Below are 27,556 nucleotides of genomic sequence, written 5' to 3'. Positions count from 1 at the left end.
CGCGGTTTGAGGGGGCCCCTCCCGTCGGAAGTTCGAGTCCTCCCTCGAGCGCGTGTGTTTGTGTGTGTTGTTCTTAGCGTATGTTAGTTTAAGTAGTGTGTGAGTTTAGGGACCAATGACTCAGCAGTTTGGTCCCATAGGAATTCACACACACACATTTTTTTTGTAAAGGTAAACAAATGAATTGATGCGCTTTCGGGTTCTAGTTCGACTCTATCAGTTTTAGAGATACAGAGTGCTGTTGTCGCTAACCTAAACCTGCGGATCTTGGCGCTGAGTTTCGTCACCCTGTCCGCGGTGTAATCCTCAAAATGCCCGGTCTCCCCCTTCGTGACAACTGACAACAAAGAGTGGGCCATTTCGCGCGTGTACAACTTTGTGCCTGTCTAATCTCGTACTGCATCCACATCGGGGTCAGTAACTACCAACGTGAATGTTTTGTTAAGGCCCTGTACACAAGGCCTCACAGCAATAACTGGTAAGAGTCCGCGAGGAGGCATTGAAACCATGACGAGAACGAAGGAAAAAATTCAGTATTTAAAGTTTTAGGCGAATATGGAGGTTGCAGGTTTGAGTCTCAATCAGAGACGATGTTTTAACTCGCTACAAAAATGTTAATCGTTGCATATATCCGCTAAGAGTTGTTATCTCAGCTGTGTATTTATTAACGCATATTAGTGAAAGAGTTATGGTAGTCGCTGTAATATTGGTGACTTACCAAATTCAGTGGAGCTTAGATTGATGCATTATATTTCACTCTTTGTATATGGCGAGATCATTCATATTATACGCTGTAAAGGTATTGTATAAATAAATGTTTTATTATCAAAAACGTACACTGGTACAGCTACACATCTCGTATATATCTTCAATTAGATTCTGTCTTATACAAAAAAATTTTTTCGTTATATTAGCAGTCAGCATATTGTTTCTTAACATATATTGTAATGGAGAAATTTATTAAGGATGTCAGTAGATTTCCTAAGAAATCTGGATCTATATACTGTATCTACTGGTGTGTCATGTTCTTACCACTCTGAATTGTTGGAAGTTTACAGTTTTTATTTATCTGAGTACAGGCTGAAATATTCGAGACTGCGAGCTGCTCATTTCATGTTAGTCCAGACTACGACCTTTCGTTTGATGTTTCGTATGCTAGATAACAACAATACTTCGTACATGGAGTAGTGTACTTATAGCGAGCTGTGGGGATTAAAAAATCAATTAAGACAGTGAAGTGGATTTTCGAAACAACTAGATAAGAATTCCATGTCTCGTTTTCATGTGAGAGCACCGTCCTAAAGTTGCAGGCGATACTCGGAAATATTGTTTCTCACATGTCACAGCTCTTGTTACTCTACCAGTTTCACTGTGTGTTTATGAACTATGTGTTTTCTAACACATACTACACTAATGAATTGTATGTTGAACTGGGCAAAATCTCCAACCACTGGAATTTGTTGCATTTAATATGTTCCTAATCTAATGCTAATGAAATGAAATTTTGGACAGACAGACACACACACTCACTCACTCACTCACACACACACACACACACACACACACACACACACACACACACACACGTGTTAGAGAAAGAGCAACAGTGTTGCCTGCATTTGTCTGACACAGTATGCTTGTTAGCAGTCAGTAAGTAGTCGCGTTGACACGCTTATTCCCTCTGGGAGGCTTTGGTTTAGACTCTCTGGAGCAGCTACATCTCCTTGAAGTAGACGTAGGACTCGACGCCGGTGTCGAGCAGGTAGCCGACGCCGTTGAAGACGCAGAGCGCGCCCAGGGCGATCCCCACCTTCTTCTCGGCGCTGACCTCCAGGAACTGGTACTGGTACTCGCTCTGGTAACGCACCCAGTAGTGCAGCGCCGTCGCGCCCACCGCCACCCACAGGAACGTGCCCGCGAAGTTGAGCAGCGCGTCCTGCAACACACACCCATGCACACGCGTGTCTCTAGTCTGATTTGTCAGCCGCAGTCTGACGTTTAAGGTCGCCACAAATAGTCTGCAGCCAGCCACCACAACGTGCTGCCCTCCACGGTGACAGAAAATAGCTCTCCCACAAAAATCGTATGAAAAATCTGAAATTCATGTACGGTATTTCTCTCTGTAGAGTCTCTTAAGTTATTTGTTTGTTCCGTACCTCAATCGGTTAGAACGGAATCTTTATGAGGATCGGTTTGTCGCCCTCTTGTCTGTCCGTCCGTCCGTCTGTCACGACCTCTTTTTCTCAGAAACAGGCTGATGTGTCAGGTTCAAAATCACGTCAGATATTAACGAGGGAAGCTCCCCATCGCGCTATCCTCAGATTTGGTTGGTTGGTTGTTTGGTTTGGAGAAGGGGCCAAACAGCGAGGTCATCGATCCCATCGGATAAGGGAAGGATGGGGAAGGAAGTCGGCCGTGCACTTTCAGAGGAACCATCCCGGAATTTGCCTGAAGCCATTTAGGGAAATCACGGAAAACTTAAATCAGGATGGCCGACGCGGGTTTGAACCCTCGACCAGTCCAGTGCTCAGTGCGCCACCTCGCTCCGTTCAGATTTCGTAGTAAGCTGGCGCATTGGAGAGCATGTCAAAAACTGAATACAGATCAAGCATGAAAACAGGAAGTATGTGTACTGTGCGTGTGGAAGAAAGAACCCAAATAGAAACACTGACCGGTCCAAGATTAACATGTGCAATATTGAGCGACTTCGAATGACCGTGGCGTCGTAGTCATGTGGTCACAGTGTTCGACTGCGAAGGGGGACATCCTTTTTTTTTTTTAACAAAATTATGAACTGCCCTTCCGGCCATAGAGGTGTCTGTTCGCTGTATTCAAATTTGTGTCTGTATCGTGGTGTAACGTCCTTTCGCGAGAGCGACGTCTAACGAAGGGAACTCCAAACGTACCGGTACGTACCTCCTATTTGTTCTGCACGAGTACCGCATTTAATGCGTTCCGTTTTGGAAGTTTTGACTCTTGAACTCCTTCGTTGTAACATAGTTCACAACTTTATTTGTCGTACATTCAATCTCTGTTGATCCATCATGGACAGAGAACATCAGCTGGTTAAGTCATTATCAGTATCAATGAAATTCTGCAACAACTGTGCAACGGAGATGTTATTTTATTTTATTTTGACGACAACCAGTTTCGGCATTCCACTAGGTCATCTTCAGGCCCTATAATCATCTCTCTAAATAAACGATAATGTCATACAGTGCCATATATCCCTGGATTTCGTGAATTCAGACCGTTTCACAAGTGTTTCATTGCTACCAGGTCTTCGAATGAAGCACTTGTGAAACGGTTTGAATCCACGAAATCCAGGTATAGGCCTATATGGCACTGTAAGGCATTATCGAATGAAGCACTTGTGAAACGGTTTGAATCCACGAAATCCAGGTATAGGCCTATATGGCACTGTAAGGCATTATCGTTTATTTTGAGAGATGCTTATGGCGCTTGAAGATGGCATAGTGGAATGACGGAACTGGTTGTCGTCAAAATAAAATAAAGTAACATGTTACTTGCACAGCTGTTGGAGAATTTCACTGATATTGACAATTTATTTATTTATTTTTTTCCTCGTTTCTGTGACAGCTCTATGAGACACCTCGCCTGCTCTCACTATTCATCACATTTACTTGCGACGGTAATATGTTCTTACCATATGACTCATATTATGTAACCAATGTATAGTACGACTGTTTACAGAAGGAGAACAGACACATCAGTGACCGGACGGACAGTTCATAAATATGTGAGAAAAAAGGGCACAGGGGAAATTTGAACACGGATCGCGTGCTTTGCAGTCCAACGCTGTGTCCACACAACCACGACGTCGTGGTTTTTGCTAGTCGCCCGATGTTGCACACGTTGAGCTTGGACCACTCGCTGTTTCTGTTTTTCTTCTTTTGTCACAGTTCAGTACACCTTCTTCCTGTTTTCATGCTTGATCTGTGTCCAGTTTTTGACGGGCTATCCAGTGGACCATCTTACCACTAAATCTGAGGGGGTTGCGGTGGGGAATTTCCCTTGTTAGTATTAACTGCCCGCTGTTGCATCTGCTGCGCACGCCAAGGAGATCGATGGGACGAACTCCATGGTCCGTTAACTGTTCTTGTTTCTCTCGACAGTCCATCAGATGGTACATATTTATTGATAATTTACAGGTGTGGGAGTCATGTACAGTTATTGGTTTCCGTTGGCTGGTTGCCGCTGCACACTGTTTTCTGGAAAACATAATAAATATTTTCCAGTGAACCTTAATATTACTGCACTTCACACGGTTAGCCACAGATAACAGGTTACACATGCTTTACAAAACACTACCAACCAAAATAGCCTCCACTGTTCACAACTTAGCGTTACGTACGCACAGGAAGGAGCAAAGTATGCAATCATAAAAGTATTTGACCAAAATTTTTGTGAATTAATGGCGGTGTCAGATAAAGAAACATTGCACTTTGTGTGAACATTTCTTCGACGATGCAACTGTAGAAAAGAAACTCACGACCTGGTTTCGAAGGCAGCCCAAAGATGCTGATTATTCTCGCCTGCTTTCTCATTACTCGACAAATGCCATAATGTAAAGGAAGATTCTGTTGAGCTGTAAAAATGTTTCAGATCAGTAAGTTTATCTAAGTTCTATATAGTGAAGTAACTGATTTATTCACTCGCGGTATTGTACGACTGGATAAAATAATGCAGCTCAGCGAGGGATAATCTAAGAGCAGTTTCGATTGAGGGCATATATGAATAATTGGGATATAATTAAATCACTGAAATATCGGTCCTGTCAAAGCAATGTCACGAAATCAGATTTTGATGCTACCATAACTTGGATCAAATAGATCACGATTTCATCTTGAATATTCAGTACGTCTGAATGTTTTTGTGTGTGTCATGTATATATACACTCATGCTCGTAAATTAAGGATAATTGCAGAATGTGGTGCCACAAAAATGGCGCTAATAGCATAGGCACATAGGGAACATACACGACACAGATCTGTAAGTCCACAGTATTGGTGATATGTTGAGAAAACCGTCCCGAAACACATGTGCTACAAAACGCCACTGTTTACTGCGCATGTACCCGGACATCAATATGGGATATGATCACCATGCACACGTACACAGGCCGGACAACGAGTTCGCATGCTCTGGATCAGGTGGTCGAGCAGCTGCTGGGGTGTAGCCTCCCTTTCTTGCACCATTGTCTGTCGGAGCACCTGAAGTGTCGTTGGGGTTGAAGACGTGCAGCGATACGTCGACCGAGAGCATCCCAGATGTGCTCGATGGGATTTAGGTCTGGAGAACAGGAAGGCCACTCCATTCGCCTGGTATCTTCTGTTTCAAGGTACTCCTCGACGATGGCAGCTCGGTGGGGCCGTGTGTTATCATCCATCAGGAGGAACATGAGACTCACTGCACTCATGAAAAGGCGGACATACTGGTGCAAAATGACGTCCCAATACTCTTGACCTGTTACAGTTCCTCTGTCAAAGACATACAGGGGTGTACGTGCACCAGTCATAATCCCACCCCAACGCCATCAACCCACCATCTCCATACAGGTCCCTTTCAAGGACATTAAGGGGTTGGTATCTGGTTCGTGGTTCACGCCAGATGAAAACCCGGCGAGAATCACTGTTCAGACTATACCTGGACTCGTCCGTGAATATAACCTGGGACCACTGTTTCAATGACCATGTACTGTGTTCTTGACACTAGGCTTTACGGGCTCTCCTGTGACCAGGGTCAGTGAAATGCACCTTGCGGGTCTCCGGGCGAATAAACCATGTCTGTTCAGTCGTCTCTGAACTGTATGTCTGGAGAAAACTGTTCCAGTGGCTGCAGTAAGGTCCCGAGCAAGGCTCCCTGCAGTACTCCGTGGCCGTTGCGGGCACTGATGGTGAGATATCGGTCTTCTTGTGGTGTTGTACACTGTGGACGTCCCGTACTGTAGCGCCTGGACACGTTTCCTGTCTGCTGGAATGGTTGCTATAATCTTGAGATCAGACTTTGTGGCACACGGAGGGCCCGTGTTTCGACCTGCTGTGTTTGACCAGCCTCCAGTCTCCCTAGTATTCTACCCCTCATAACGTCATCAATATGTGTTCTTTGAGCCATTTTCAATACACAGTCTCCATTAGCATGTCTGAAAACGTCTGCACACTTACTCGCTGCACCGCACTCTGACATGCATCAACACACCTGTGCATATGTGGACTTCTGCCAGCGCCACTGTGCAACGACCGCAGGTCAGATACACCACATGGTCATACCCCGAGGTGGTTTAAAGCCTCAAACCGCCCACCAGAGCGTTGTTTCAGCATGTATCAGCATTATCCTTAATTTATGAGCATGAGTGTATGTATGTTGCCGGCAACCACTCTGCTACGAATTGGGCCCACATTTGATTGTTACGAGTAGTGGAGGACAAGTCTGTTAGTCTTTCTGACTAACAGCAAACTACGTTTGTCGACTTTGTGGCATTTTGGGTCAAGATACCTGGTATGTGTAACCAGACTATGACATGGAGTTTTGGTAATTAATGGAAGCATTGATTAAATACAGGGGGACGTGGAAATAGGACTTCGATATGAACTACTCTCGATGTTTAAGACAGGACTAGTGATGTGCTGCTGACGAGTCAAACATGGAAGATGGAAGAAGCAAAACTGACAGGGAAAGCATACATCCCACGGGCCAGGTCATGGATTTTTCTCATATTTCGCGTGGTTCTGGTACATACTTAGATGCAACAAACGCTGCTCTAGTATCATGCACTTTGCAAACCTTTTCGAGAAATTATTATTCAAAGTTTTCCTAACTAGTTGAACAGCATGCGAGAGCGCTAGACGTCGAGCAGCGGCGTTAGCGCAAGCCTGATAGGAGTGCAGGAAGCAAGTCTGCCCTTTCTCGTCGTTTTCTTTTCTTTTTTGCCTAGTTTTTCACCAAACACTCGTATTGCTAGAATGTATCACGTTTCTTTCAAAACGGTCATTGTGGTAATTTCATGACTATAATCGAGGTACAGTGAGGAATAATGGTGAAAGGAAGAGTTATTTATCGATACATTGACGCACGTATCGATGGTACATTCATGCACATATCTTTGACCCGTTGAGTATATGCTTCGATGGTAACAAAAGAAGTACATGAGAAAGTTGTGGATTTTTACGTGAAGGGATACATTTTCCACACAGACCGTGGTCCCACCTGAGGGGGAGTCGGCGCTAGCTTGCTAGTACTGTGCGCATTTGCTCACCGTGAGCGTCCTCCTCTGGCCGAGGCAGCTGGCGACGAGCGCGGAGAAGGTGTAGATGAAGAAGCCCACCATCACCCCAGAGGCGACCATCTCGGCGTCAGGGTCCTTCTCGTCGTTGATGTTCCAGCTGCCGCCCACGCCCAGGAAGTCGCCGTTGTTGCCCGAGCGGTACAGGATCAGCGCCACGATGTTCAGCGCCTGGAAACGACAGATGTGACGTCAGTGCTATCGATGACTGTGTCCACTCAACTGACCTGGCCTGGTCCGTTCATCTAAAAACGACACTGACAGTGTTAACGGTTCATGATATGTGTCTGCTAGGAAGAGGTCATACTGTCACTAAAATATTTGGGGCTCAAATCTCCGTTCTGTGACCCTGGTTAACTCGCCAGCATTAAGGCTAATGCTGGTTGGTTTTATAAATTTAGCTACTCTTACACGGCTGAGCGGAGGTCAGTCTCCAGCGACCACGACGTCAACAAGACGTTAAGCGTTCCTTTCTCTTGTTCCTTCACTTCCGGAGTCTCTTTTCATCAAGACGTATTTCAAGAGCTTTAGAAGAATTATAGTTTTGGTGACTAATATATTATAATTTAATTTTTCTATTTTAGGACCCAATCACGTATGATGTGACAACTATGTCTTAAAATATTTTGTACATCATTAAAAGCAGAGCTACGCCATGAGTACTGGTAGAGCGGTAGAAGTGAATGAAGTAGTTATTTTGCAACCAGCTATCTTCTCTTATGCCAATACTTTTGCCTCACTCGGCACTGTTCTTGAAGAGTTTCCTGTTAGGCGACTGCATTTGTGAATCTCTCTCTCACTAAAGACTTAATCTTAAGGAGACAAAATCAAATGAGTAGAGATGATATTGGCTATAGAGTCTTACTCAAACATCTGATTTCAGATTTTTTATGTAATCTACACACATGTATTTTGGCAGTAGCATATTTGCACTTTTCAGCCACTATTTATTGTAATAAATGGCGAATTTTTTCGGAATCAGCATTGTTATTGCGTTACAAACCCTAGCCCAACGGAGTCGGCGACAAACGCTCCAGATTCTCACACAACTACTTGCGCTGAATGCTGCCGCCTTACGCCATTCTGTAATACCATGTAGACTCTACGAATTTAAAATATCTCCAAGAGCCACGAAGATAAGCTGTGTCAAAACAGCGGAGACCTTCCCTTTCTTCTCTCTGAGAAGGACAGCGTTTAACCCTAATTTGTGAATAACAACTACGGCAGAGAGAATTTTGTCATCTCTTCCAAATGACACTGTTTACCTCAATCAGATTTCAATGACGAAAGTGTCTTCTCGTTCAAGTATACGTCCACGTCTTCATATGGTTGTGCAGGAAAAAATATTTTATGCAACGGTTCCATATTTTGGATCGTATGTACGATCGCTTCATCTCCTTAAATTAGGAAATTTGAGAACCATCGTAATTATTGAGAAATGACTCGCTAGAGGCCAAAAATAATAATCATAAAAGTATTTACCATTCTTATATACCTCGGCGCGGGTGACATTAATAAACATTCAAGATACCAGTACAACAAGGAAATCAAACTAAAATTTCTTGATTTAAAATTTCTCATGAGCTACTTCATAATAATTTGGGTATTTCACGTAACTTCAGTAGCTTAACCAAACATACTCTCTATTTAAAATTATTGAGCCATTACGTAAGAGAGCAGAAATGCTGTAAACTGATTATCGTTCTGTGAAATAAAATTGTACCAAATTATCTGTCTCTTTTTTCAAACACTAATTAAAAAAATCGTTAGGGAGAATTTGTTCTTCTTCACAGTGAAAATAATTTATATTCTACTGAACTGCAACGACGCTATGGCAGAAGAAATCCTGAGAAATTGATGCCATGACTGTGCAAGGAATTTGTCGTCGTCTTCTTGGAACGTCTTTTTCAAAATTAGTGTGAAATGGTTGAGAGAAGCCGTAGACACTCGAACTGAAGTTGTCACGTGCAACCTTCTGCGGCACGGAAATCATTTGTGTTTTGGCAGAATTTGACTGACATTCCGCGTTTCCCGGTGAACTCCGCTTATCAGCTATCTGAGACATCCACGCAGCACACTTTATCTAATCTGTAGTTGATTGCGCTAATCTCATGTGGCTGTCGAAACTAAAGTGAGTCACGCGACATCGATGCACGGCCAAAGATAGTGACTGTTACACCGTATTGTACAAAACACAGTCAAAATGTGTTTCTGTGTATTTCTTTAGCTTGTGTTAGCCGTTCCGTATTGAGCAATCTCGAAAAAAAAAAATGTTAGTGGTTCATAAGTTTCATAAGTTTCAAGTAACCACCAGTCGTGATGATTCAGTTTCATTTAACTTCTCAGTGATATGTTGTTAATTTCAAAGAAGGAAGAAGGAAGGAAGATTGGCGTTTAATGCCTCGTCGGCGATGAGGTCATTAGAGACGGAGCACGTGCACAGGTAGGAGAAGGACGTGGGGGAACTATCCCGGAATTGGCAGTAAGCGGCTTATGGAAGCCATGTAAAACGTATATCTAAATGGCCGGATCGAGATCTGAACAGTTGTCCTCCCAAGTGAGAGCCCAGTGCCTTACTACAGCGTCGCCTCGCGTAGGCTTTGCTGCATGTGCAAGAGCACTATCCTTATAATTAAACTATAAGATTAATTTAAGTATAAGATCTATACGATCACATGTAATACTGGACTTTCCCTATACGTTCAACGTGGGGTGATTTTCTAATGTCGGAGAGCCCTGGCAATAGTGACAATGTGACGCTTTAACGCGTCTCACTATGGCAGGACAATTAGAGAAATAAGAGTTCTCACAGACGCTCACCGGCAGTCCTTCCTGAAAACCGTTTAGGAATGGAAGAGGAAAATGGAAGTGGGCGATAGTGATTTTCGAAATACATTACGCTCAACACCGTAAGATAGCTTGCCGAGTACGCGGTTGTAGAAAACTAAAACGTCTAATGAAATGAGGCGAAAGAACACTGAACATGAGTAGTATTAAAGGGTGAGGGAGAGAAGTCTGACCATTTTTTTCTACGAATTATTTACGAGAGATTCGTACGCCTCGTTTATCCCGCAGAAAGAAAGATTATTGTTAGTAATGGTTTTAAATGCTATGGGAAGGTCGTCTGTTTCAGACATAAAAGTGTAAAGTGCCTTTTTCACGTCATGGGCGTGTAGCCTTAACACACGACAGTCATTTCCAGGAAAGCGTTTTGTTACATTGCCGACAGTAACAGCTGCATGAAGAAATTGCAGAACAAAGCATTGGGAAAATAAAAAAGGGTTGACCTGAAAGAGAGAGTCTAATAATGTGGGTTGTCTGCATTACAATTGATGCCACACCGTTACCGAATGTTTCACATTTACTCCTATAGTTCTACTGGTCACCCGTGAAATAAAGGCAGATAACACAGCATTTATGACTCAGCAGCAGCACTAATATTTTATCGCGGAAGTCGTGCAGACCCCTAACATTGCTGCCAATTTCAAGAACGGGCTACTCAGCGTCTTTGAGATTACAAGGAAGACTGCACGCGTTCGTGACATCAGTTGCGGCAATACCAGAAAAGTCTGTAAAAAGGTTGTCGATGTGCAATGTACAATAAATGGACGGTTAGATGGAGGTGAGAAGATCGTTGTAGACAGCTGACACACGGATCGGATATAGATAGTGAAGGAAATGAGCCGTGTCCTTTTCGAAAGAAACATCCCGGTATTTTAGAGAAACCGCCGAAAACCCACATCTGGACGCCAGACAGGGATGTGAAACTCAGTCCTCCCACATTCGAGTCTAATACCATACCCGCTGCACTATCTCGCTCGGCACGGAGTCGAGGCGAATTGGTAGTAGAAGAGACATCGACTGAGCAAAATCGCGTAGGCAGGTGTGCTGCTTGTAGCTGAAACTTTTCATATACTGGACGCTCCGTAACCAGTCACAAAAACTTACGTGTTTCAGTCACGGCGTGTTTCGAAGACAGCTTCATTTACAGTTAGCAATCGTGGACTTCAGTTCGTCAGCGTAGCTTCCATTAACACGTCGGCGAAAGATATCCCAATGAAAAACGTAGAATAACAATAAATTAACAATAGGATTCTTTTGGATACTTGCTGCCGAAATATCTGAAGTTTTGTCCCGTTTATGTAGTGTGTTATCTTGATGAAATTAGCAGGCATCTGCAGCAGATGAGCTCAGTTAGAAGTCAAACACTGTTACCTCAAGAGGGCGTTAAGTCTCCTAAGGGCGTCAGGTGCAATAAATGTAAATTTTATCGACTGGTGGCGAAGTGTATTTGTTACATATAATTTTGTAAGCCGCTTTACTGGCACTGCATCTTGTTACTTGTTAAGACGCTCTTATACGATACTGCTTCATATTATTGCTCAGATGAGTGTGTGAAGGCGAAAGATTTGACCCCGTGGTAGCCCAGTTTGTCATCCAAAAGAACACAAACACTATGTCAGTTGTCGGTGGGCATCTCATAAAACTTGAAAATGATAATTTAACAATAAAACAAGTTAGGCTTTGTGATTATGTAGACTGAGGCACCACTTATAAATTAATCCTAACTTACGTAAGTTGAGAATATGTGTAGAACAGTAAACAGCTTTTGTAAGAAACAAAATGCGGGAACAAATCAGGATTATAATTTATAAAATCATTACTATATTTTATAGGAGTCAAAAACGGGATTACAATTAGACAAAAACAGAGCTATATTTGTGCGTAATTGTTTGCCAGAGGCATTATCATGATGAGAAAGAAAACACTTAATCGCAAATTGTTAGCTCATTGTTCGAAGCGCGCTATTACTAACACGGTTTCGACACCACCATCAGCTACCCAACCGTCCAAAACTAACAATGAGATCGCTAACTTGGAAAAGTAGCCACAGACACTCGCAGAATGCCAAACAAATTTCACTGTCGCAATACCACACTCAGGTAAAGATCGCTCTTGAAGAATCCGCCACGGTCTCTCTTTCTCTCTCTCTCTCTCTCTTCATCTACATCTACAATCTACATTTATACTCCGCAACCCACCCAACGGTGTGTGGCGGAGGGCACTTTACGTGCCACTGTCATTACCTCCCTTTCCTGTTCCAGTCGCGTATGGTTCGCGGGAATAACGACTGCCGACTGCCGGAAAGCCTCCGTGCGCGCTCGAATCTCTCTAATTTTTCATTCGTGATCTCCTCGGGAGGTATAAGTAGCAATATATTCGATACCTCATCCAGAAACGCACCCTCTCGAAACCTGGACAGCAAGCTACACCGCGATGCAGAGCGCCTCTTTTGCAGAGTCTGACACTTGAGTTTGCTAAACATCTCTGTGACGCTATCACGCTTACTAAATAACCCTGTGACGAAACGCGCCGCTCTTCTTTGGAGATACCTCTGTCAACCCGACCTGGTATGGATCCCACACTTATGAGCAATACTCAAGTATAGGTCGAACGAGTGTTTTGTAAGCCACCTCCTTTGTTGATGGACTACATTTTCTAAGGACTCTCCCAATGAATCTCAACCTGGCACCCGCCTTACCAACGATTAATTTTATATGATCATTCCACTTCAAATCGTTCCGTACGCATACTCCCAGATATGTTACAGAAGTAACTGCTACCAGTGTTTGTTCCGCTGTCATATAATCATACAATAAAGGCTCCTTCTTTCTATGTATTCGTAATACATTACATTTGTCTATGTTAAGGGTCAGTTGCCACTCCCTGCAATAAGTGCCTATCCGCTGCAGATCTTCCTGCATTTCGCTGCAATTTTCTAATGCTGTAACTTCTCTGTATATTACAGCATCATCCGCGAAAAGCCGCATGGAACTTCCGATACTATCTACTACGTCATTTATATATATTGTGAAAAGCAATGGTCCCATAACACTCCCCTGTGGCACGCCAGAGGTTACTTTAACGTCTGTAGACGTCTCTCCATTGAGAACAACATGCTGTGTTCTGTTTGCTAAAAACTCTTCAATCCAGCGACACAGCTGGTCTGATATTCCGTAGGCTCTTACTTTGTTTGTCAGGCGACACTGCAGAACTGTATCGAATGCCTTCCGGAAGTAAAGGAAAATGGCATCTACCTGGGAGCCTGTATCTAATATTTTTTGGGGGATAAGTTGACGCACACTACTTACTGTACTAGCCGAAAGTCAACCATATCCTTCCACCATCTCGTTACACACTGTTACCATGTGATGATCCCCCTCGAGATATGTGGCGTGTATTCTTGCGTTATTGAATTGCGTACAGTATAAGAACTTCGTCCTACCCGCTGCTGCTGCTCATAACCACAAAATGCAACAAATCATTGCAATGTGTCACTTTGGTGGATGTAAGTCAGTGGGAGTCACAACAGCGGTCTCTGGTTATACAGTGTATCACTGTGCAGACGACGTGAGAAAGCGCGTGAAATAGCACCAGAATTTGAAGCAAAATCTGCAGAAGACGCGATTATCTTTCTTGCCATTATTTAGATTATTACCTATTATCTCTGCTTAATGTTCATCTTTATAGATAAGCGGGTGTGCATGCAGAGCTGATCCACCATAACAGTGGCTAGATTCAAATGTGAGACTGCACTTTTGCCTTTGCATTTAACTTGCAAAGTTTGAGACCTTTTATCAAATACAAGGCTTTCAAGGTTCTTATTTATGATTCAGTTGAGGCTTTTTAGGCAGCCTGCAACCTCATTAATGATGCGGAATCATATCGCTATAAATTTTTTTCCAGCAGGAAGTTGAATTGGTGATATCACGAACCGCTGTAACTTCATGCTAACACGTCAGTCCAGTGCCATGACCGAGGTGGAAACATTGTCGCTAATGTACGAAATTGTTGTCAAGCGGCCCAGTTCCCGTTAAGCCTGGTTTGCGCTGGAGAAAACTGGCAAAGAGCGCGAGCGAATTGCAGTTCGTCGTGTTTGGTTGATTTGGGGGAGGGGACCAAACAGCGAGGTTATCGGTCCCATCGGATTAGGGAAGGATGGGGAAGGAAGTCGACCGTGCCCTTTCAAAGGAACCATCCCGGCATTTGCCTGAAGTGATTTAGGGAAATCACGGAAAACTTAAATCAGGATGGCTGGACGCGGATTTGAACCGTCGTCCTCCCGAATGCGCGTCCAGTGCGCTAACCACGGCGCCACCTCGCTCGGTAATTGAAGCAAGTTCTCGTCCTCTACGCTTGGACGCTGGCAGCACAGAATGCTTTTGTCCGCCGTTTGTTTCATGAGCAATGGAGTGGCCTGGAGAGAATGTAATGTTTGGAAATATAAGGGTATAGATGTCATAGGCAGGTTGGGATCCGAAAGATCCGCAGCACAAATTCCGAAGAACCGATATATGCTTGGTAGAAAACTGCCGAAGCACTCAAAGGTCCAACTGGGGCGTGAGAAAGACGATAAATTCATTAGATGCTTACATCAGGTGGGAACGTCGTGAACAAATACAAGCCTTGATTTCTTTTTATTGAAAAAAAAGCACAATATTTTTACATGAAAATAAATAGATGCAAATATGGTTCTGTGATCCTGATTGAAATTAAAAATATACGAGAGATGTGGTCATTGTCGTTGTTTACTTTCGTTGTGGTTACAGTTAGGTGGATTATGTGTATCAATGTCACGGTAGAGATTTTTGATGATACATGAAAATCGTTTAACAGGGTTCGCGCTTTCTGCCGAATAACAAACTACGTAGCAGATTTTATCAAGTAGCCTGTGTGACAGGTTGTATGTATATTTAACATTTCATTAATCATACTTTTATTGACATTATCTTCCTTATACGTACTTTAATAAAATCCCCGATGTGCTTGTCATATATCACTGCAGATATCAGAAACTACTGGAGTTAGAGCGGCTATTGAAATGCGAAACAGTTGCTAACTTAAACATCTCCAGTTGTTAATAACCGAAGAGTGAATGATAGGCTCTCTTCAAGTTGTTTTTAGTCGTCGTTAACGTTCTGCATTTAAATTTCATCTTCAGTTGTACTGACAAGCCAGCAAAAAGTGTCAACTAACACGCGTGCCAAGTTTTGCAATGATGCTAAAATAAGCTGGAGTTGCATTTTAGTGTGAAGTGCACCATTTTCAAACATTTCACGCTTACATAGGTTAACACCTCTTATATTGGACCCCTTCTTAAATTGAACTGATCAGTAAAAAAGGGGTAGGAATAATAATGGAACCCTCTAGCGCCGTTAAACCGAAGCTTGCACTCTCTTCGTTACGAGGAGGACGTTCCGCAATATTATACGCGTATGCTGTGCTGTTTCTATGCTTTTCTTTTAAGTAGCTGTGTTTTATAGATTTTCGTCCTTACTTCTAAGCCAACAGACGAGTATACTTCAGATTGGGTAAATTGTACTGTACGCTTTGTAAAAAGTGTTTAATAGTGACAGCAATACCATATTTATCCTTGTGACTCTACTCTGTTATCCGTACGTCCTTAGTGGAAATAAAAATCGCCTGTTGTCCTAACTGGTATTTTCCTATATTAGGCTGCTTATTTGGAGTGATCCAGTTTAGGAAAATAAATTAAAACCAAACTTGGCGTTTTTCTAAATAATACTGAAATCACTTTTTACTATGAGTATTGAAACTATACTTCAATTTCGTAATCAATGAAGCTGGTACTAGTTATTATCTTTCTTGTTTTATAGATAATGTCTGAACCGGGTAAAAACGGTGTCTGGGCGGAAAAAATGATGGAAGGAGCCGTGGCTGCCTACAGAAATGGTGTATGGGGTTGAATTGTGCAATTCGCTCTTGCATTGCTCCGAAAGCCGCTTTGAAAAGGCGTATTGATGGTGTTAATATTAACGCGGTAGAAAATAGTCTTTTGGAAGAAATGGTGATCTTCCTGAAAAAGAAGAGGGAAACTTGGTAATTTACCTGTTAACGTTGGAAGAAAGATTTTTTTGCTCTAACGAGGCGTGATCTTCTACGCCAAGCACCTGAAACAACGGAAGCGAACAGCTTACCCCATAGATTCAACCGGGAGTTGAAGGTGGCTGGTGGCAAGTGGTATTACAAATTTCTCTCTCGTCACCCTTGAATATCACAATGCCAGCCTGTTTTGATAGAAACCTCATAAAATATTAGCACGTAAGGGAAAACATCACGTTGGTGCGATGACAAGTGGCGAAAGAGGAAGCAACACTACGGCATTTTGTTGCATGAGTGTTGCCGGGATGTTTATGTTTGTGTTTCAGAGGCTCCGGTTTAAATTTGAGCTATCTGCAAGAGCTCCTCCAGAAACTTAATTTGCATACTCACAAAGTGGCTGGATCACAAGTGAAATTTTTGTGCAGAGGCTCGAACACTTTATAACACTATTAAACCGACCAAACACTTTAAAAAAATGGTTCAAATGGCTCTGAGCACTATGGGACTCAACATCTGTGGTCATACGTCCCCTAGAACTTAGAACTACTTAAACCTAACTAACCTAAGGACATCACACACATCGATGCCCGAGGCAGGATTCGAACCTGCGACCGCAGCAGTCGCGCGGTTGCTGACTGAGCGCCTAGAACCGCTAGACCACCGCGGCCGGCAAACACATTAAAAGTTTTGCTTTTGGATAGGCACACTACACAGACTAACCGCAGAATTGTCGCAGCAACTTGGCAAGAGATCACTTCCTGCACATACTATCCAACGCCTGCAACGTTTTGATGTGGCCTTTTTAAGCTCTGTGTGATCCACAATCTATCTTGTGACTCATGGATGAGAGAAAACATCCTGTGTAGTCTGTTACGCAATTCCAGATAAATGAAATGCTCGACTATTCGTATGGGTTATTTGCAACAGTTTGCTGTAAACGGGTTCAAAAGGACTGGAGTTGAGCATGTTAAAAGCAATGTTTTTGATGATAACGACTTTGCAGCAGCAGATTCATCAGCAGTTTAAGCAGAAACTTCAGCCGCGGTTTCAACAGAAGATTCTGCAGGAATTACGGCAGCAGCCGTTTCTGGTCTAGGAAAGTGTACTGAAAGTGATGCCACTTCTCATCAATATGGAAAGCTCTCCAAAATCTAAAACCTACATCAAGGTGCAGCATATATCTCCGCTGTCGAGAAGCAAAGGATTAAGAAAGAGAAATTGCGTACTGTACTGTTTTGACTTCGTCTTGATATAAAAAGAAGCTGAATAATAACGAGACGAAGAACGACTTCCCTGCCTAGGTAGTGTAGAAGAATGGTGTAGTCACCAGGTTCTGTAAGCTATGCCAGGAAGATTAACAAAGGTGCATGGTTGAATGTATGAAGTCCCGGGAGTGGACACATCAAGACTGCTCGAGAGTGGGGCCAAAGAAGAAGAAATATTATTGTGATGAATGTTGTGAGATCGTTTAATTGAATTACAAATTAATTTTCATTTTTTATTTTTAGTGATCATACCAAGATTGTGTTAGAATGGGGCCAGCTTTGTTTATATTTTTTCATCATGGTTCAGTGTAAGAGAGTGTATCCCGAAATTGGACTACTGTAGATTTAAACCAAATACTTTTTTTGGAACTTTATAAATTGTAAATTTAAATAATATGTGCACATTGTGATTCACAATATGTGTTTTCATAATTTGTCACTGTTTAAATTTTTGGTTTAAAATCGCAGTGTCTATAGGTGGTCAATATAGACTGCTTTACGCTAGAAATTCAGACATCTAAATTGTTCTTTTCCTACGCCGTTTTGCGTACTTCGTCAAAATCAGTGGCTCGCCATGCAAAATATCTGAATATTACAATTTTGTATTATGGCGGTAACTGTGTGATGTATAGTGTATGACGGTTATTAGCTTCGAAACAATAACGCAACATCAACAGGGTTAGCACGTTATGTTCGTTCCCTCCTGTTCAAGATAAATGCCTGTTCCCAGGTACAAGCGAATGGTTCTGAACACTAGCGAATTGTCTGCGAATGCTCTGTGTTCGTTTTCATTCGGTTCGGTGTATACTCTGGTGGCTGGCACCTCAGAGTAACGCGGGTTGCCTGCGCTGCACTGTAGGACCCATTGGTCGCTGCGTCGTAGCAACGTTACGCATTACGTGCTAAATAATTGAGAGGGGACTTTACGGATCATGTTTTCACATTGTTCCTACGTGAAGAGGCAACTTGTAGGATGCAGTATACATCTGCAATCATTTTCCGTTATGTGCGGTCAAGCACTGCGGCTGTATAAGATTTATTTGGTTGCGTAAATTGATTAGGATGGAAGTTGTGACACACATTAGATCTGTTTACTTGCACGTGACCAGTCTTTCTCTGTACGTATAACAGCTTGACTGCTGGTGGCTGTCGACCATTGCCGACTTCTTTGGAGCGTTGGAAGATATTCTTTGAAGTGTATACACGTATTGTTGGGAATTATTTTTGCTAAATACATTGGAATTAGAGCAGGCTCATTCTGGCCAAGGCTGTTACATAAATTATGCTACATTTTTTCTTCCAGTGACTGTGTTCGTATTTATTAGCTGTCTTTATTGCACGTTTTTCTCCTTCATATACACCGAGGTAGATTTGGAATCACAGTTTGTCTTTCCTCTGCTCCATTCACTGATGTACGACAAAAATGTTATACATTTCCTCAAGAAGTGACGCACTAGATTTCGTACTCGAAAATAAATTAATATAAGAGCGGATAACACATTTGTAATCACTGTAACCTCAAAGAACTATTCAATAGTTCGTATACTTTATGGAAAGATTCATCGGCACTTCCACTCGCCTGCATAGGTGTGTTTTGCGCTGTACCAAATCGTCTGTTCTCATTTCATAACAACTAATCATTTTATCGTTACGAAATGTGAGTGTAGTGCGCCAATGTGACTACTGGTTGTTATTTTGAAAATTAGGAAAATTAATTAGGGAAATAAATAGAGAAGCTAACAGATCAAAGAACAAGGTAAAGCTTTCAATACTTAAAAGATATTCTCTCTTAAGAGCGTACCCGTGCGCTACTACCTTGACCTCAGTGCAAATTGAGGGAGTTATTCTTCAGATTCATTACACTTTATAGGCTAATCATTCTTAGCGTAGACGATGTAAACATTTCCCAATAAAGCGAAACGCCTACGTTGAAAGTGTTTCTCAATTTGCAGTTTGTTTAAGACGGATGAAGGTGAAATAAAATTATTTATAACGGCTGCTGTGGAAAGTTGCCACCCAAACAGAGATTTATGTAGTTGTTTTTAGCGTCTGAACCGTTAAAAAGATATTTAACGCAGCACACATGATATAACGGCAGATAACAGTCTCAGCAAAATGTTAGAACATCGCCGATACATCATTAGAATTAACGTCCTTGGCTAGACTTGGCTACGATGTGAAGACGAACAGATACTCAGTTACTGATTTTTTTAATTTTAGTATGTATCAGCAAAGTGTGGAACGGTCCGGAGCGGGGGTGCGACATGTACTGGTCGTCTGCAGACTACGGTTCTGTAGCAGCGTCCAGTGCTGCGATGACTTTGTTCCAAAAGTTGAATACCTTATTTCACCTTGTTTCTCTGCTGCTACTGAAATTTCGAGAGAGTGCTTTCCAGGAAGAATCGGTCAACACATTACTTCTTCCCACATACATCTCACGAAATGACCGCGACGAGAAAATTCGAGACATTAGAGCGAATGCAGAGGCTTATCAACAATCATTCTTCCCGCGCGCCATTCGCGAGTGGATCAGGGAAAGGGGAGATGAGTAAGTAGTACCAGTTCCGGCATACACTGCCTGGTGGTTTCCGGAGTAATGAGTAGACGTTATCCACAAAACTTGATACGCGTCAGACGTGGCAAAAGGCGATTTTTTAATTATCACTAGCGTATTCTCCGCCAGCCATAAATTTTATGATCGTCTTTCTCCTGGTGCTCTTTCAACTTTAATCACCGAGCGATTTGGCACAGTGGTTAAGGCAGTGCAGACGCATTCGAGGTTCAGACCCCTATCTCACCATGAAGAAAATGATTACCCTAGCCAGTTGCGATTGTAAACTACCAGTGCTGACAATAAGAACATATCATGCGCTATCCTAAGTGCGATCATGGGACACTGCGCGAGTGTTAGGGCAGACAGACTCCCAATCGTAACACCAGCACGGGTAGTCAACAGGGCGCAAAGCGGAATAGTCCTTCGGCTGACGGGAGCTTTTGGTTCTGCGTCCGCTGAGGCGTTGGAATGTTCACTCGACCTCCAGTTACAGGAAATAAGCTGCTCTGTACTGGCTTAAGAAATAGCAATATTGTAAACTGCTGAATGTAATTGCAATACGGGCCACAAGCAAGCAGTAACTTCGTGACCAGATCTTACACCTGTGGCAGGAACGACGAGTTGATGGCCAAACAGCGAGGCACACCCATCGTTTTTCCGTAAATATAAAACAGACTGGGAATGAGGCCCCTGAATCCATTAAGAGGTCTTCACATTTCTTGATGGGTTACGGGCCTTACGCCACCAGCTGGCATCGAACTGGTCGAAGGAAAACCTCCGAAAGTGACTGTGGTGAAGGCTCGCCGGAACATACTATATCGGCATGTCCGCTGTGTGCCGATGTTGCAGATCAACGGGAACTGAATCCGTAAGGAAGACTGGACATCAAGAAGATACCGCGATGTAAGAAACTACTTCAAGGAAGTAGCGTGTTACGTAGAGAAGCAGCGAAGACAGCTGTTTCACCAACTGCAAGATGGTCGCGTATACAAACAGTGATCCAATACTGTCAAATGTTTGTTATTCCAGTCTTTGGTCCCAATATCAATCAAGAATTGATACTGTGATCAAAGACTGGAATAATAAACATTTGGAAGACAGCTGAAATCAACAGTTGCCAAAGGCGAACAGCCAACAACGCATGCACGGCGATCATACCACCACCACCACCACCACCACCACAGTATATACGCAGCTGTGCGCCGTGTCTCGCCATCCGAGGAATACAACCGCGTTATGTGGGCCGACATGTGGCTGCACTTTCACCTGCAGCAGCCACGCTCCCTCGGAACAGGTGAGTCGTACCCTGCAACCAGGGAGCCGACTGACAACGGTAAGGGGCAGATACAATCTCAACGTTTTCTTCAATCCCAAGGAACCGGCAGGATATGCCTACTGATGTGGTGTAATGGAGTGCATTGTGAAATCCAGCAGACAAGAATTGATGTCCTTATAATACTCGTAGACGTAGATTTGATAGTAGGTATGGTTTTTATTGATAGTGGTGGTGGTAAGTTCCTGTGGGACCAAACTGCTCAGGTAATCGGTCCCTAGGCTTACACACTACATTATCTAATGCTACATAATCTAACATAGCGCTACATAACCTAACTGACGCTAAGGACGACACACACCCCCATGCCCGATGGAGGACTCGAGCCTCCGACGGTGGAGCCGCGCGGACCGTGCAGGGTGCCCAAGGCCGCGCGGCTACCCCGTGCGACTATTGATAGTAGAAATAGATACGGTAATGGAAAGTAGTATTGTAATGGATGTAATAGCGTGGTGTGTATTGTATAACTAGTTGCCAATGTATAGGGAAAATGCTGATGATAGTAGTAATTTGTGTAAGAATGAATACAGTCCCTGTTTAAATGATTGGTAATAGGGTATAGTGTAATAAATAAATGTCTGACCGTCCAGTTTTAAGTTTTCCGTAATTTTAGTAAATCGCTTAAGCAAAATACTGGGCTATTTGCTTTGCAAAGCACCTATTTGATTTCCATACTCTTCCTTGTACAATGCGTTCCTAACAAGTTTGTCAGACGACAAACTTGTTAGGAACGCATTGTACAAGGAAGAGTATGGAAATCAAATAGGTGCTTTGCAAGTCGTCAGACGCTAATCTTCCTTCATTTCTTCTTCAACAAAGGGAGATCCTTAAAGAAGAGTATTATCAACTCTGATAAATTTTTGAATAGGATTTCAAAACCGGGTAGACTTGCTGATAAAACAAGTCTTTATTAACTACCTGTTTCGACCATGTAATCATCTTCAGGTATCATAAAAGTACTTACAGCAGTCTGTATCGCAACGTTTTTACTGTGGCGTTAAATAAAATAAAAACACCCTGTCTCACTACCGTCAATAGTAAAATGCAATACACAGTACAGAGTGCACACCACTCAGAAATGTGAAATCTGATTATGGCTGTTTGCCATGATTAATTAAATATACCTGTAGTACGGTAGTGCATTTTACTATTGACTGTATAAAACATTTTGTTACTGGCGGCAGTGACGCCAGGTAGGTTTTATTTTGTTTGACGCAACAATACAAAATTTGACACGCTGTAAATAATTTTATGATGCCTGAGTATGGCCGAAAGCCGCAAGTTAATAAAGAATTATTTTATCTGCAGATCTTGACGGTTCTGGTTCGGGAATACGACTTTCTTTGAAATGTCTACGGGCTGTGGGGCACCACCTGCACTATATATTCTTACGATGTCGGAAACCAGTCAATGTAAGGTATTTACACAACCATTCCAATGTCTAAGATACTCTTATGACAATTTATTAGCGACGCGCTTATAGTCACTAGTGCTCATCATCAGGCACGAAGGGTCCCAAACCGCTTAAATATTATACGTTCATAGGTTTTCGCGGCCAGTGTTAACTTGAATAAAGCGATTTCGGATATTAGGGCGCGTCATTATGAAACGGTTAGCTAAAACGCCGACGTTTCGGCTGAATTTACAGCACGCTTCTTCAGGACAACTAACTGCTTGATTCTGATAAAGCTCCCGATTCACTGTTGCTTACGCATCAACTGCCAGAGTAGCATGGGCAATATCCTACCGTACAGCCATCCCTCCACACAAATCTTTACTTCGAACTGTCCAGTCGCATCCCAGAATGTGACGTCGGTAGCCACCTGGTAACCGAGATATATACAGGGTGGTCGGAAAATGTCTGAAACGCTCGTAGGGATGTTGCAGGTCAGGTTGCACCGTGACATAAATGTCAAGAAAAAATTCTATACGTTGCACCGTTTCCGAGTTATTAAGCACTGACGTTAGCCAATCGGGGCGGCGCGCGCTATCATTCAAGCGGCCTGCCAGGGGCGGTGTTACCTAACGAGTGCTTTGTTTGGTTAGCAGAAACTTGAATTCGCGCGCGCAACGAACGTATTGGCTAACTTCAATGCTAAGTAACTCGGAAACGGCGCAACGTATTGAATTTTTTTCTTAACATTTATGTCACGGTGCAACCTGCCCTGCAACAAGCGTTTCAGCCATTTTCTGACCACCCTGTGTATGTTGGAACGAACACTACCATCAGAGTCGAGCAGCTAGTCGCTCTGAAGAGGATCGCTGTAAAGTCAGTCGAAACTCTGGCATTTTAATTATTTTAGGTTTTCATAATGACGTGGCGTTTTATTCATGGTCACTTAAACATTATTTGTAGTACTTATAGCAATAACTAGACTGTCGCCATTTCTTGAGTTGCTAGGGTCTTTATTATTATGTCCATGGCATATGCCTTCTGCATGCACGTCCGTTGGTTGCTGCGGTGGTCGAGCATCAGGCCTCGTTTGTGTAGCCCTATTTTTTTGAAATTTTGCAGTCACTTTTAACTTTCCACAATGTTTTTTTAAGTGAGCCTAACACAAAACATTGTGCTGATACTTAACAACGACATATGTATGTGTCCCTTATATACGATTAATACGTTACATTTGCACAAGCATCACATTATGAAGAAATGGTTCAAATGGCTCTGAGCACTATGGGACTAAACATCTGAGGTCGTCAGTCCCCTAGAACTTAGAACTACTTAAACCTAACTAACGTATGGGCATCACACACATCCATGTCCGACTCAGGATTCGAACCTGCGACCGTAGCAGTCGCGCGGTTCCGGACTGAAGCGCCTAGAACCGCTCGGCCACCGCGGCCGGCACATTATGTAGACAAGATGACCGCAGTGCATGATGATGAGCACTAATGGCTGGAAACGCGTAGCTGATAAAGTAATTTCATAACATTAATAATCTTAAACATTTAGACTGATTGTGATACACACATATATCCTTTATTATAATAGAGACACAAATGGTTCAAATGGCTCTGAGCACTATGGGACTCAACTGCTGAGGTCATTAGTCCCCTAGAACTTAGAACTAGTTAAACCTAACTAACCTAAGGACATCACACACATCCATGCCCGAGGCAGGATTCGAACCTGCGACCGTAGCGGTCTCGCGGTTCCAGACTGCAGCGCCAGAACCGCGCGGCCACTTCGGCCGGCCAATACAGACACAGAAAAGTTATTTACCAACATGGCTAATGGTTACACTAGGAACTTTCTGCAATCGGAAAACGCTTTGATCGTTAAAGAAATAAGTTCGGTCGGCTTTTCGCGACTAGGTGGAATAAAATAAGACTATGCGCCGGATGCTGGAGAGACTACCAGTATTGTCTAGAAACAGCAGAGGTGCCGCAGACGGCAAGTGAGAGAGGAGGCGCGTGCGGCGTGCTTGGTGTGGTGCGAACACTCACCAGCTTGAGCACCTTGATGACGACCGACACAATGAAGAAGAGGTCCATGGCTGCGTCCGCGGCTGCCTCGGCTCACAATGGCGACACCTGCGACCTGGCGGCCGCGCCCGCTGCTCGCCTCGCCTGATAGCGCCGATAACGGACCGACGGCCTGATAGCAGACTCCTCCAGCGCAGCCGGCCCGGGATTCGGAAGTGCTCCTGGTGAACTCACCGTCGGGCGTATCAGGGGAACATCCCTCTGGTTGTTAGCAGCACATGCAGGCTGAAGCCGAAGCGTGCTGGCGCGTTAACGCGAGAAAGGAAAATGGTTAGGAAATTTGACAAATGCAGGCATATTCTCCACTGCTGTATGGGACACAACGGCCGATCTAAGCCAACGGGGAAAAAATTGCAGCACCAACAATGTGTTGTGCGTCATAAACGAAAGTTGATAGGCGTGTTTCTAGATCTGAAAGATGATGCCTACTCAAATTTTGCGCCAGTCGCATAAGAGTAGCGCTAGTACTGTCGCAATGAGCATGCAAATCAGGTTTGCTTTAAATACGCGCTGTAACGGTCGTGAGCTTCTGTTACCTTTTGATTGAACGTGGTGAGTTGACGTTAGTCAAGAACACCTTTAAGGCGACAAAGACGCCTCACTGAGTTTGAACGAGGTTGCGTAATAGGGCTACGAGAAGCTGGATGTTCCTTTTGCGATCCTCCTGAAAGACTTGGCAGGAATGTAGACACCGTACATGATTGCTGACAGCGGTGGTCAAGAGGGTGTTCGATAGCAAGAAGATCAGGGTCCGGACGCCCACGTGGCACTACCGAGAGAGAAGCCCGCGTGTTAGGAGTAGGCCCTGGCGCTTCGTACTGCATCTGCAGCAGCAATTCGGCACCACAATGACACAACAAACTGCGACAAATTCGGTTACTTCAAGCACAGTTACGAATCATACGGCCTGTACGAGCATTCCACTGACCTCAGACCACCGCCATTTGCGACTTCGGCTGTCTCAAGCGAGAGCTCTTTGGAGGGCGTCCTGGAGGTCTGTTCTGTTTTCTGATGAAAGCTGGTTCCGTTCGGTGCCAGTGATGGCCGTGTGTTGGTTAGATGGAGGCCAATTAAAGGCCTGCTACCAACCTGTCTGCTTGCTAGATACCACTGGACCTTGACCTGGAGTTACGGTCTGGGGTGCGATTTCGTATGATGGCAGGATCTCTCTTGTGGTTATCCCACGCGCCGTAACAGCAAATTTGTACGTCAGTCTGGTGATTCGAGCTGTTCCGCTGCCATTCATAACAACATTCCAGGGGTGTTTTCCAACAGGATAACGCCTGCCCTTATACCGTTGTAATAACCCAACTTGCTCTACAGAGTGTCGACATGTTGCCTTGGCCTGCTCGATCACCGGACCTGTCTCCAGTCGAGCACGTATTGGACATCCTCGGAAGACAACTGCAGCATTAACCACCTCTGTATTGGCCGACCAAGTGCAACAGGCATGGAACTCTATCCCACAAACTGACCTCCGGCACCTGTACAGCGCAATGTATGCACGTTTCCATGCTTGCATTCAACATTCTGCTGGTTATATAGGTTATTAGTATCTCAGCATTTCACATTTACAAAAGGCTAATCTCGTGTTTACATTAACCTGTGGTCTTGTGGTGTTAATCACTCATGTATGTTAGCTAGACAAACGTATTCCCGGAATTTCATTAGTATACATTAATTATTTTTAGTGTTGCGACTTCTTTCCGTCATGTTATTTTGTACAAAATGGTTCAAATGGCTCTGAGCACTATGGGACTTAACATCTGTGGTCATCAGTCCCCTAGAACTTAGAACTACTTAAACCTAACTAACCTAAGGACATCACACACATCCATGCCCGAGGCATGATACGAACCTGCGGCCGTAGCGGTCACGCGGTTCCAGACTGTAGCGCCTAGAACCGCACCGCCACACAAGTCGGCTATTTTGTACAGATAAAGCGTCACAGTTCGTGTGTTTTATTCGACTAGTATGGCTCATTGGACGGGAGGGCGATCTCAGATATTCACTACCATGGTGGCTACACAAGGACCGTATTTTCTTTGATTCCTTATTTTTCAATTTTTTTTCTTTAATTTATGTGTTCTGTGTCATACAGGGTGCGAGAAAGCAATTTGACCAGAAGTGTAGGGCAGAAAGACAGCATCAAACTTATGAATTTGAGTATAGGAACTATGGGTCGCTGTTCACATTTACTATGCTGCAAGAGCATCAACTCCGGCTGTGTGACGGTCGTCCAGTCTGCAACTTCTTTGCCTTTGGCAGTCGAAAACAAACTGCACTCTACTCGCTGTCGCTAGGTGGGACTCGGGTGCATTGCAGAACGTTGGTTTTAAATACCCTTTCATCGTACTCAGTAGTTACAGTAGTCCGACTAGAGTAAGTACCGAGTGAGTAAGTGTTCCGAAGTAGCAACATAGAATATGGTTTCACATGGGATAAGGTAAGTGACGTGCATTTGTTGACGACAATGCAAGAGCAGCTCGTAAGATTTATTAGGAACGTTATCCACATCGCAGGCCGCCTCAGAAAAAATACTTTTGTGTCAATTGAAAGACTTATGAGAATGGCAGGGTCTTTGTGGGCTAATAAGCATGATACGGGAAAGAGACGTACTGTTCGTACCGTTGATTTTGACGAAGACGTGTTACATCGCATAGAGCCCGATCCAGTGGCAAGTAGCCGCTCGTGAACTTGGCGCGTAA

At 43.6% G+C, this 27,556-nt stretch overlaps 1 protein-coding gene across 1 annotated transcript; it reads right to left on the bottom strand.

Annotated features, from left to right (window-relative positions):
* Positions 1-800: 800 nt before the first annotated feature.
* On the bottom strand, positions 801-24,906 carry LOC126236802 (protein snakeskin-like). The gene is made up of 3 exons (XM_049946392.1): positions 24,810-24,906; positions 7,277-7,474; positions 801-1,936 (listed from the first exon to the last, which is right to left on the bottom strand). The coding sequence occupies exons 1-3, from the start codon at positions 24,855-24,857 to the stop codon at positions 1,715-1,717; spliced, it is 468 nt and encodes a 155-aa protein (XP_049802349.1). The 5' UTR covers positions 24,858-24,906; the 3' UTR covers positions 801-1,714.
* Between the last annotated feature and the right edge of the window lie 2,650 nt (positions 24,907-27,556).

Source organism: Schistocerca nitens, chromosome 2 (genome assembly GCF_023898315.1).
Source record: "Schistocerca nitens isolate TAMUIC-IGC-003100 chromosome 2, iqSchNite1.1, whole genome shotgun sequence".
Classification (NCBI taxonomy): Eukaryota; Metazoa; Arthropoda; class Insecta; order Orthoptera; family Acrididae; genus Schistocerca; species Schistocerca nitens.
The sequence above is the reverse complement of the archived record's forward strand: the minus strand, read 5'-3'. Positions and strand labels throughout refer to the sequence as shown.

What these genes read in the sequence shown, in the direction of transcription:
- LOC126236802 (XM_049946392.1), bottom strand. Translation starts at nt 24,857, where the DNA reads ATGGACCTCTTCTTCATTGTGTCGGTCGTCATCAAGGTGCTCAAGCTG. An exon ending in TCATCAAGGTGCTCAAGCTG is followed by an intron (nt 7,475 to 24,809) that starts GTGAGTGTTCGC and finishes TGTCGTTTCCAG; the next exon opens with GCGCTGAACATCGTGGCGCT. An exon ending in GCCAGAGGAGGACGCTCACG is followed by an intron (nt 1,937 to 7,276) that starts GTGAGCAAATGC and finishes TGTGTGTTGCAG; the next exon opens with GACGCGCTGCTCAACTTCGC.